This window comes from Gopherus evgoodei, chromosome 3 (genome assembly GCF_007399415.2).
Source record: "Gopherus evgoodei ecotype Sinaloan lineage chromosome 3, rGopEvg1_v1.p, whole genome shotgun sequence".
Taxonomy (NCBI): domain Eukaryota; kingdom Metazoa; phylum Chordata; order Testudines; family Testudinidae; genus Gopherus; species Gopherus evgoodei.
In genome coordinates, this window is record NC_044324.1 from 54559789 (window position 1) to 54572500 (window position 12712).

A 12712-nucleotide genomic window follows, 5' to 3' on the forward strand; every position below is an offset into this window, starting at 1 on the left:
CTAAAGGCATGACTTCTAGACATACAATTTCATAAAACAGCCAAACATTTACATTGCATTTACCATCTTGTAGATACATAGTCTGTATAAGGAGGCCTAGATCGGATTTCTCGGGCTAAGCCAAAGTCCGCTATTTTCACAAGTTCTGGTCCCATGCAAAGGAGGTTTTCAGGTTTCAAGTCTCTGTGAAAGAACCCTGCAATTCAAATTAAACATCAGTCTGCACTGCAGTTTTACACCCATTTGTAGCCTTTATTTTTTTCCTACCTAGATGTCTTCACTTCAGTTGCTGCTATTGCAGGTCCAACAGCAGGTCACAACTGTCTAAAATAATCTTAACCGTGCTAGTCTACATATTTTAGTCAGCCCATGAGGGTAAGAACACAGATGTTGAGATTTTCAAAGCCGTGTGGCCAACTCCCTGCCCATCTTCCTTTAATGTTAATGGAAGATGTTAATTTTATTTTGTTTTAATAGGCAAGCGCCTAAATAGCAAAATCTCCCCCTAGTTTAATTTAAGCAAAATTCTGTGGGGGAAAAAAAAAAAAGAAGAACGATTCTTTATATTTCTAGTTCCTTCCATCTAAGGATCTCTAAACACTTTACAAAAGTTTGTCTTCCCAGCCATGGTGGAAAGTGGCAGGTGCACTTGAGCTACAGTGGATACAAATGAGGGAGTTGCTAGAAAAGTGCTCACCATAAGGAGTCTTTCACTATAGAATTTGCTTCCCTTCTTGTGCTGCCAAAGCCTGGACTTCTTAAACTTCCGGGCATGCTGGAAAGCCTGTCTTTTCTTGCAGGCATTAGGGGAAATGTGTGTGGGGGAGTGGGGCTGGGCTGTCATCTCAGACATGCAGTGACTGTAGGTTGAAGGAGGATTTAGGTAGGATTTTTGTGTTATGGTTGGATGGAATGGCTTAGGAGACAGCCTATTCACTAGCAAACTCGTAGCTAGAACAACTGAATAAAGTTCACTATTGAAAATTTTGGTTTGTGAGTTTTAAGTTTTGGAAGATGTTTAGGTATCTGGGTAAGCACCAAAGAAACTGGAAAAAAAAATCAATATACTTGTTTTACTGTGATGTAAAAATATCAAGTATGTGTGTGTTTTACAGTTGGTGAAAACAGAGACAGAGTTTGTGACTTGTTTCTCTGTTGCAGAAATACAAAGAGAACCCAGGTCTCAGGACCTGCAGTCTTATGCAATTAGCTACAAGACCATATTGCCTCTGGTGTGGCAAAATCTTCCAACTCTTCCTTGTGACTGTGATTCACAACATCTTAGTAGAAATCATTTACAATCCAGAGTGCAGGAGATCAACGTAACAATTCAGTGGTTTGTCAAGGACTGATTAGTTACATTTTGTACAGCAAGAATATGCAGGACAGAGATACAAAACATCCTGAATGCTTGTGCTTTCTTTGCTAGGTTGTACCAGTGAGGACTTAAGAGATTTGTCCACAGCTCATTTTACATTAATGTTTTAAAACATTTGATTTTCTGTAGTTGTGACAGGCAGAGATTTCTTGTTCCCTTTAAGTATGTCTAAGGCCAGCGGTGGGCAAACTACAGGCCTGAGGGACCATCCTGCCCAGCCCCCCCGAGCTCCTGGCCCAAGAAGCTAGCCCCCAGCCCCTCCTATCCCCCCCAGCCTCAGCTCGCTCGCTCCACCGCCGCCCAGAGCGTTGGGCCGGCAAGGCTGCGAGCTCCTGGGGCAGCATAGCTGCAGCACCCTACCTGACCCGGTGCTCTGTGGTGGTGAAAGCAGCGGCGGCACGGCCTGGCTCCAGCTGGGCGGTGCAGTTTTAGTGCCGCCAGCCACTGGTGCTCCAGGCAGCGAGGTAAGGGGGCAGGGAGGGTTGGACAGAGGGCAGGGGAGTTCGCGGTGGTGGTCAGGGGGCATGGATGCTGGTTGGGGGGAAAAACGGGTTTGAATGGGGGCAGGGGTCCCTGGGGGGCTGTCAGGAATGAGAGGAGGTTGGATGGGGCAGTGGGGGTCTGGGGGCCCTCAGGGAAGGGGGGGGATGGTTGGATGGGGCAGGGGTCCCGGGGTGGGGGACTGCAGATAGGGAGGGGGTTGTGGCCCAGCCCCCACCTCCTATCGCCCCCATACAAAATTTTCAAAATCCGACATGGCCCTCAGGCCAAAAAAAAAAAAAAAAAAAAGTTTGCCCACCCCTGTCTTAGGCTCACTAATGTGAATGGAGGAGAATAAGGCCATTAGCAGGAACACATCTTATAAAAGTAAAATCTAAAGCATGTGAAGTAATTTTCAGATTCCAAGGCCAGAAGGGACCATTGTGATCATCTAGTCTGACCTCCTGTATAACACAAGCCAGAGAACTTCTCCAATGTAGTTCCTAGAGTATATTCTAGCATTCCTAAAGATGGAGAAAAAAAAATTGTTCTATTGTCTCTTGTCCTGCCTCTGTGGCAAGAGGTTCAAATTACAACACAGCAGATTTAGATGAAATCTGAGGAAAAACTTCCGAACTGTATGAAAAGTTGGACAATAGAGCAAATTGCCTCAGGAAGTCATGGAAACTTCTTCACTGGAGGTTTTTAACAGGAATCTGGATAGGCATCAGTCTTGGATGATCCTGCATCTTGGCGGGGTTTACACTAGACAACCCTCAAGGTCCCTTCTAATCCTATGGTTCTATGATCTTTTTAAATCAAGACCAGATATTTTCCTAAAATAGTCAGTGATGGAGCATCTACCCTTTGTAACTTGTTCCAATGATTAATTATTCTCACCTTTAAAGTGTATGCCTTATTTCCTGTCTGAATTTGTCTAGCTCCAATTTCCAGCCATTGGATTGTGTTATATATTTATCTGCTCGATTGAAGAGCCCATTATTAAATATTTTGTTCCCCAAACAGACTGTACTCAGTTCATGCCTTAACCATCTCAGCACTATAAACCATGTTTTCTAATCCTTTAATCATTCATGTGGCTCTTTTCAGAACCTTCTCCAACTTATCGACACCCTTCTTGAATTGTGGACACCAGACCCGGACATAGCTTTCTATCATCAGTGACCAGTATTGAGGTAAAATAACCCTTTACTCCTACCTGAGATTCCCCTTTTTATGCATCCCAGGCCTGCCTTAGCAGTTCTGATCACATCATCACACTGGGAGTTCATGTTCAGCTGATTATGCACTATGATCTCCAAATCTTTGTCAGAGTCACTTCTTCCCAGGTTAGAATCCCCCCTCCTGTAAGTATGGCCAACATTCTTTGTTCCTAAAGGTGTACATTTATGTTTAGCCATATTAAAATGCATATTGTTTGCTTAAGACCAGTTTATCAAGTGATTCAGATCACTCTGAATCAGTGACCAGTCCTCTTAATTATTTACCACTCTCCCAATTTTTGGATCATCTGTAAACTTTATCAGTGATGATTTTGTGTTTTCTTCCATTGGGACGGTGTTCCTGTAAGCCCACCACCCACAGAGCTCCACTGATGGTGTTCTGCCTATGGAGGGTTTGCGGGACTGGAATCCACTGCTGTAAGTATATTAAAATTACAAGACAGTATTGCAATGCATAGGGAACACTAAGAGTAAACTCTAAATTTAAAAAGAAATAATTGCTTGATTCAAACATTGGTCTTATTAGTGCTGGCTGGCCAAGAAAGTCAGTTCTTATTGTTATCGTAAGACTATCAAAGCTATTTACCACAGGGATATTTTACCATAAGTGTAATAATGTATGAATATGTTTCACACATACACACTACATAATTGAAGTCATGAGAAGTGCCAAGTTATAAATTCTAGAGGTGGAAACCCTCATTTGTCCAGAGAACAGGTACAGCATAGATAGCACCAGTGCAAATCTTATCACACTGTCCCACCAAGACGCCTTAACCCTCACCTGAACTGACTGCCTGGAGAGGCTTTAGTCTCCATGCCCAATCTTTGGTGTCTTTTCTAGGATGGTCAACAAAGATGCCCATTAGTGCCAGTTGTGTTGGTAGTTTTGTGATGTGGAATCTTATGCATTAGGAACTAGACAAGCTGCCAGATTAGTTGAACATCACAGGCTACCAAGCAGATAATTATTTGTGGTCACTGGCAACCGTGTCCAACTTGGAATCAGTGACCTGAAAGTGAACAGCCCATCTCCTATTAATAGCACCCATGACTCCATTTAACAGAAGAATTTTATTATTTATTTTAAAACTAACATGCAGACACTATCATGCTCCAGTTAAAAATATTTAGAGCCAAAATACAGCCTACCATGTTTATGGATAAATGCAAGCCCTTGCAGGATCTGATACATAATATTCCTAATTGTAGATTCAGGAAACAGTTTGTTTCTGTAGGGTAAAAAGAAAAGAAAAAAGTTACTGATGCAGTGACAGAGGGGTTATCTTTGCTCTGTTGTATTCTTTAGAGCCTGGAGTGGTTGAACTGGCCTATGGACACACTGTAAAGGGGATCTGGGTTCCCAATCCCCTGAGACCACTCACCTTTTGCCTCATGGAGAACAGCAGTGGACTACTTTGAGGGCAGGAGGATTATTTTGTTGGCCTGTTTCATTTGGACTGCTTTATGCCCCCAGAAGAGGGTGCAGTCTATAAAATACACAGCTGGAGGACCACCCCCAAACCAGTTCTACTGATATGTCAGCATTCAGGAAAGGACATCAGTGGGAGACGCCTAAGGGAGTAGCCTATGACAGTATTGTATAATAAGTACTCATTTTCTTGAGGTACAGAACTTCATATAATAAAGGTCTAAAACACATTTGTCCATCTGATTTAGTGTACCTGACCACACCTGGGTATGCATATTGCTCACACGTGCAACCAAAATGTCATTTTAGTTTCTAAATATCCATTTGCGTATGCACAAATGCCTAGTTTGTGTATGCAATTGCAGTACCTGTACATTCACGGCAACAAATACATTCTAGACCTTTGTCTTCAATTTATGAAAGCCTGGTCTATCAGTTGAACTCTATTAAGGGCATGTCCACATTAGGGAGTTTTACTCTGGTTTTGCTATACCGATGAAAGCCGTAGTACATCCCTGAGCTGCATCCCTATGAAGAGGGGCTTGTACCAATATAACTTGCTTTGCTTTACACTGATGCAACGTGAGCACACTGGGAGGGTTGCATCAGATATAGTTATACTAGTGCAAAAATCCTTGATGTAGCTAGGCCCTTAAATAGAGCAAGGGCCACATTTTCTACTGTAATATACAACTTTAAACTAAGATTGTGTTTAGAGACTAAATATAACTGCAACCTTTAAAAGATATGGATGTCAAAGACAGCTCAGAAACATGAACTCATTACTGTTATAGTTAAGTTTGTATCAGGAATGTGTTTGTGATGTAATTTACATACCTTTCTTTCATCAATTGGTAAAGATTTTCCTTCATGTATTCAAACACAAAATAAAGATGATCATTTTCCCTGATAACTTCTTTCAGTTTTACTATATTGGCATGGTTTAATTTCTTCAAAGACTAGAAGCATAAAATACAAAAGGATGTCACACACATTGTTATAAAGAAGAATTCCATTTCACTTACCTTGAAGCCCTTGTTGCATAAGCTAAACTGAAATGCTGTTTAATTGTTTAAGTAGCAGGTAGCTACAGATTTAAAGACCAGATTTCCTAAGAAAGCAACTGACATATACATTTGCAAGTGCTCTGAGTTATATGTGCAGGCTGATTTGTGCAAACATATTGGCTTTTAATTGTGCTAAGCTTGCCAGCTAGACACACCCAACTGACTCACTGTTACACATCTGATTGGCTGTGTCTTCTCCCAACACAACTTCTCGCTGGAGGATCTTCCACTCTACTTGTGCACCTATGCTGCCAGATCAGATTTTGGAGTGAACGCAGTCCTTAATTCACCCTGTAGGTCTTTTCCCTCTAAAATGTCTCACCTTTTTTGATAACCAGTGGTAGAAACAGCATAGATAAATCCTGTTTTAAGCAGGGTTAGAGGAGATGTGATTAAAGTTTTCTACACTTGTGCTCCCACTGACACCACTGCTGTTGGAGCTGCATTATTTGTGCCTCTGGTCTAATTATCCAGGAACAGGACTACCCTGCATGGAAAGGAGTGTATGCACAGATACTGTTGGTAATGAAGAGCATATAAACCTTAAAATCCATACTGCAATGCTATTCCCAGCTCCTGTTAGAATTCTTGCAGTGCAGCCCTGCCATAGGAACAGCTAGAATTTAGATGGCTATCTTCTCCCTTGGGCAGCTGCTGCTGATTGCAGGTTTGCTGGCAGGAGCCTGCTCCCCACCAGCTACAATCTGGCACCAGCTGTCTACAATCAATAGTTTTTAGCATTACTACAAACAGCATGTGATAGTTTTAAGGAAGAATGAGGAAATGGCAAAGCTACCACAAACATACTCCACAGCTCTTACTGCAGGGACTGCTAATGAGGCTCTTCACAGAGCTAGAATGGGTCTATGTTACCTAGAAACACCAGGGAGAACTGTTCTAATGTAAAAGGCCATGTAAATGTTGGGTTGAAAAGTAACCATCCTTGGAATTAACAAGTACCTTAACCTCTCGAAGATTCATGCATTCCTCCCAAGAGTAGAACTTTCTCTTCATCCTGGGGGGGGAGAAGAGAAACAACAGTCAGTGCCATTACAAATCTGAACTCCATAAGTCTCTGCACCTCAGTTTCCCCATCTGTCAAAGCACTTTACATCTCTAGATGAAAGGTGCTATATGGGAGTTAGTATACAAAATAATACAATGCTGTAGAAGAAGTTTTTTGTTTTAAATAGCATTAAGAAAACACCCTACAATTCAAGGTAAGTGACTTTGGTCCCCACTTCCTTTCCCGAGCTAAAAGAAGTAAGCTGTTTACAAACAAACAATCAAGCTCTAACACTTATATCAGATTCAAAATGAACAAAAGTCAGTCTTTTATTTTAAAATAAACAAACACACACCCCTCCACACTTTTATAACAAGGTCTATTTTTGTTCCTTCTTTCCCTCCCTATTTCCTCCTTTTCTGCACCTTGATTTCTTCTTGTGCCCTCTATGCCTTTCCTCCTCTTCTATTCCTCAATACCTGCACTTTTCAGTGTGCAGGTTTCCCCACCCTTTTTAATTGCCCCCTCCCCCAAAAAGATTCTCTTCCCGACTAACTTCACCAAGATCTGTTTTCCTGTCCACTTTGGCCTCTTGCCCCAACCTACTAAACACAGCCAGTTTCATAGAGATGGTTCACTCTTTACTTCCAACCTGTAATAGAATTTACCATGTTACTTACTGTGTAAACATAGTGTGTTATGCGCCACCTAAGTAAAGCATGCTCATTTCTTTAAAATGCAGTTCATTTCCATAGTAGACAGTGTGTGTGCATAGAAGAGCTTTGTCACCTCAGTACAGAATCACTAACTGTTACTGTAGGCATTTTTCAACTTGGGGAAAGCACCCTGGTATTTTGATTTAAAAAATAACAACAAAAAAATCATTCCAAGTGGCTTGGTTTGTTTGGCAGTGACTGCGCTGTGCCTGAAGATGCCATGCTTTTGGCTATCACTTCTTCCACTGTGCTGGTTTGTTCCACAGATTCAGTTTGGCATTATGATGAAGCCTCAAAAGGAAGTAGTTGCTTTTTGCTATCCAAAGCCTTGCTAGCACACTGCACAAGTAGGAAACCATGCTACAGCTGTGGTGGCTACAACAATGGTGGACAATAGCTGTCCAACATTGCTTCTAACTCCTATAAAAGTAAAGTAATCTGTGTTATACTATAGCAAAGACAAGACAGTTGTAGTTTTAACCCACATTAGCAGGTTGAGGTAAAACCCTAGGTAGAGCTACCATGTGCCTTCACTAGAATGTAAAATGGGTTAGTTTAAACACATAAAATACACCTTTTTTCGCCTAGCGAAAACACAGCTTCAGCAGTCTTTAACATGGCTAGATAAGCACTGTCTATGCTAAAACAGGCTGTGTCTATGCTAAAACACCCTTTTTGTTATATAAAGTAGTGGATTGGATTGTTACACGGGGTTCTCAACCTTTTTCTTTCCGAGCCCCCCACCCTACATGCTATAAAAACTGCAGGGCCCAGCAGGGGCCATGGGGCAGGACTTTGGGCATAAGGTGTAGTTTGACTTCTATTTTGGGGGAGAGGGCAGGGGCCAGTGAGGCCTGAGCCAGTTCCGCACGGTGGTGTCCGCAGAGGGAATGCAGCCTCCACCTCCTGATTCACCTCAGGAAGTCACCCAGCCTGTCTGGGTTGGGGAAGGAGGGGGGTGTGTGCAACCAAAAAAAATAATAAATCATAACTCAAAAGGTGGTGGGCTTCGCACAAATTCTCAAAGTCAATAGGAGCTTTGTGAACACGGGGCCAAATTCTGCCCTCAGTTACCAGACATACACCAGTGTGTCAATATAGACTAACTCCATTGTCAAAAAACAGTTACTTCATGGTTATATCAAGAATTTGGCGCAGGGAGTCTATATTATTGGATCATTCTGCTATGAAAACGGTAAGAAATGTTTTCCAGATGAATAGTCTTAACAACCAAGGAGCAACAATAAGGGCTAATGTTCAGGACAGAATGTTTTCATCTGTTACAGAGAGAACACACTTAACTCTTGAAACAGGAAACAATGCATTTATGGTATTGGGAGATGGTGGTGGTTGTGGGGGTTTGAGGTAAATTCATTTGAGTCTTACCCTTTCAAGGGTTTGTGTACACCTGACTTTGCCAATTCACCTGAGGAAACAAGGCTTGCCTTACACTTAAAAGTTAGGTTGACTTAGCCACTTGGGTTTGGTGTATCAAGGTTTCTTCCCCACTCTGAACTTTAGGGTACAGATGTGGGGACCTGCATGGACACTTCTAAGCTTAATTACCAGCTTAGATCTGGTATTGCTGCTACCACTCACAAGCACTACTTTTCTTCCCGGGGTAGTCTTGAGAGACTTCACCAATTTCCTGGTGAACACAGATCCAAATCCCTTGGATCTTAAAACAAGGAGAAATTAACCATACCCCCCTCCTTTCTCCCACCAACTCCTGGTGGATCCAGACCCAACCCCCTTGGATCTAAAAACAAGGAAAAAAAAATCAATCAGGTATTAAGAAAAAGGTTTTTAATTAAAGAAAAGAAAGGTAAAAAAAAACCCTCTGGGAGAGATTAGCATACTAGCTACTCTCACAGACAACAGATTCAAAACACAGAGGATGTTCCCCTGGGCAAAAATCTTAATACACACAAGAATACCCAAATTTGATAATTCCCTTAATGGTACCAAGACAAGTTACAAAGAAAATAAACAAAAACCTATTTATCTCTTTCTAAAAGTTTACTACTCTGATAAGAGGCTGGTTCCTTGATCTTTTTCACTCCTCCTGAAACTGAAACTCTCAACAAAGGAAAACTTCCCTCCTTCCTTTTGAAACATCTTGTTCCCCCATTGGTTCCTCTGGTCAGGTGTCAGCTAGGCTAGGTGAACTTCTTAACCCTTTACAGGTAAAAGAGGCATTAATCCTTAACTATCTGTTTATGACAGGGTGTATGAAAAATATACACCTGACTGAACATAGCTATGCCAACCTACCCCCCTAGTGTAGACACAGCTACGTTGAGGCAGAATACATCCACTAGCATAGCTACCGTTGTTCAGGGAGGTGGTATTCCTACACTGAAGGCACAAACCCTACCATCAGTATAGGTTGTGTCAACATTAAGGAATTATACTGACATAGTTACACCAACATAGTTATGCAACTGTAGTCTCCGTAGTGTAGACATACTCTAATACATTAGTAAAGGCTAGTTTTGACTGGCGGAAACATTTGGGGAGTGTTCACAGTGCCATTTCACTCCACATAGAAAATGTAATCTATTAGCAAACCGTGCGTAGGCATAACTTCAAATACCTGATTTAATCACAAGATAATCTTTTTGCCTGTATCTATTCCCATGACAGATTTGCAGTAGTAACTTTGCCTTTCGCTAGCATGAATCTTTGCTCACAAACCCTGCAATGGCCATGAGAATACACAGCTGACCTGCTAGGCTACTGTAGTGTAGACACTTCCTATGGCAATGGAAGGGGGTTTTCCCATCACTCTAGGTAATCCACCTTGCTGAGCCATGGTAGCTAGACTGATGGAAGCATTCTTTCGTCATCCTAACTGCATCTACACCAAGGGTTAGGTTGGCATACCTCTGGCACTCGGGGGTGTTGATTTTACACACTCAGAAGCAACACAGCTACGTCAATTTACATTTTAAATGTAGATCAGGCCTTAGACAGGTGGGCCATTTAAAAACTCACTAAGAGGTCTCTGAAGCAATTAAGTGAGACACTGAAAATTAAATAGGCCTCAAACAATTTGGACTGTGTATTACAATTGGACATAAGTAACAGACAAAAGGTGACATACCATTCATTTTATGTTCCATATTTAGTGGCTGAGAATTAAGATGCAGAATTGTATATTGTAGATTCTCAGACCTTGTTGCAAAACCAATTGAACACATGATATATATTAGTTGGTTACATACCAGTGTAATACTATTACATTAAGGAATAAAGTGACTCACTTTTTAATGGCAATTAGCTCTCCAGAATCAATGCTTCTCCCTAGGAGGACGGAGCCATATGTCCCATCGCCAAGCTGTTTGATAGTAGTGTATCTATTCATGATGTGGATCCTTTGGCTGCAAATTCATTTCAGTCCTTAGTACATGCTTCCCTGCAGCTGACGTGTTTCTCCTCTGAGTGTAACCAGTTCTTTCTGTGGCAGCATAAATACAGAGTACTCAGGACTACACGAAGAGCCACAAGAGTCATGTTTTCAAGGCTCAGCCTCTGGTCTGAAATACAGAACACAATCCAGTGGATTTGGGTTATTTGCATTTTTCAAAGTTGTCTTGTTTCAAGCCTCCTTTCGTCCCAAAGACATCCAGGAGCACAAACAGGCATTTTTCCTGGTTGTCCAAAATGAAAGAGCCAGATTGGGTCTGGCCTTAAATAGGCATGTACACAAGGAGACCTCGCACTCCTTTACACGCTCCCATCCCAGCTGCCATTGCAGGGCCTGTAATTAGCATCAGACGTGACGGCAACCCCAATGGGTAGCAATAAGCAACACTACAGTTACCAAAAGCACAGAATGAGTTCTCATGGCCTGGAAATAGCAGCCCCAGCAAGGGAACTGAGCATCTCTAATTACGTGGCAGGGTATCTGTTTTAGCAAAACTATCTAGTCATATTGCAATCAGTGCAGAGCTCTGACAAACCAGCTTTCCTAACTTTCCAAGATGTCCCTCTGCATGAGGGGTAGAGTCATACCTATCCTTTAAAGGGAAAAGATACTCAAACCAGACAAGACCACGTTTATCTCAGGGTTCTTAGGGATAAAGTCGGGCTCCAGGAATACTTTATATACCCAAATTACCTACCAGACCCATCACCCGGGCACAGTGCAAATAAAAGAATAATAGAAAATAAAGATGAATAGTGCTTATTAGCTTCTCCAGTCCAACCCCTGACAATGATTCCTTAATGCTTAAATCAACTTATTACAAAATGGAACAAAATGTGACCTATACTATGTAAAGTAGTCAGACCTTTGAAATTAAGCTAAATAGTGGGAACAAGAATCACATCTGCAAGCTTGTCTGTGTTATGGTCAGTTCCATGCCTTCTTACTCCTCTTATTAAGAAACTTAATATCATCTCTGAGCAGAAGAGCAGTGGCTTTTTCCTTTGTAAGCTGTTTGTGTAGCCTGAATTACATGTCAACAGATTTGCTGCAGTACCCTTATGTCAGTACCCTTACCACATGCTCCCTGTGCTGCCTTAACTGGGAAAATATAGGAGTGTTTTAGTGATGGAGCGAGCTGCAAATAAATCTCCTGCATCCTCTTTTCCCAACAACAGGACAGGTTGCCCAACCACTGTCAATGTCACCAGTACATAAATACCTACTCTTGCAATGATGCTGGCAGCAACAGGGGTGTTTTACAGTAAGTTGGAATGGTCCGATTGAATTAAGATGTTAGCATTTTTTCCCCTTTTTCTTAGCAGTTAAGCCCTGCCTGAAATAGGCTGCTTCTGCATCCCACTGGGATCTGTAAACCTATTGCACTGATGTGGGAAAGAAATCCATTAATGTCAAAACAGCTTTTGTCAGTTTATGTATCATGTACGGAGGGGACAACCACTTTCCCTACCTAGAAGGCACTTAGACTCCACAATTCATCAGAATTTGCCTCAAAATCCACACTTTGCTGAACAATTGTTCTGCATCAAAGCTACCCTTAAACTTTTTTTAACCCTGAAACGGAAACAATGCAGATGGGCTGCACAGCCAGAACCAATGTTTCCGAGAGGTGTGAACTGCCCATTCATCCCAATAGATTACTAACTGAAACCTGAAGATAGCAATTTAATTGTCAACAGGGTATTTCACTCTATAATTTTAGAAGAACTATCCAGTAAATGTGTATAGCTCACAATCCCAGCCTCCCTCAAAAATTGGAAGTGTAAGATATATTTAAAACAAAATAAAAAAGGAGGGGCTACTGTACTGATTAATGTTAACCTAAAAATGAATAATACAAATACTGTAGGTTGGTCCATAATTTAAATGAAGGTGCCATAGAATTCCCAGCCTGCCATACCAGAATACTGCACAGTCAAGGGACATCGTCAAAGAATT

The 12712-nt window shown here is 41.7% G+C and overlaps 1 protein-coding gene across 11 annotated transcripts in view; it reads right to left on the reverse strand.

Annotated features, from left to right (window-relative positions):
* ICK (intestinal cell kinase) overlaps positions 1-12712 on the reverse strand; it is a 41173-nt gene that overhangs the window by 22808 nt on the left and 5653 nt on the right. For 10 of the 11 annotated variants that reach the window (XR_003999505.1, XM_030555601.1, XM_030555600.1 and 7 more), the window contains 5 exons: positions 10590-10862; positions 6562-6616; positions 5372-5493; positions 4255-4334; positions 64-196 (listed from right to left, as the gene is read on the reverse strand). Coding sequence is in view for 10 of the 11 variants with exons in the window: in XM_030555601.1 (XP_030411461.1) it covers positions 64-196; positions 4255-4334; positions 5372-5493; positions 6562-6616; positions 10590-10690 (491 nt within the window). In the remaining variant the exon portion in view is untranslated. Of the gene's footprint in view, positions 1-63; positions 197-4254; positions 4335-5371; positions 6089-6561; positions 6617-10589; positions 10863-12712 lie in introns of those variants that run through there. The other variant, XM_030555602.1, reaches the window with a different exon arrangement.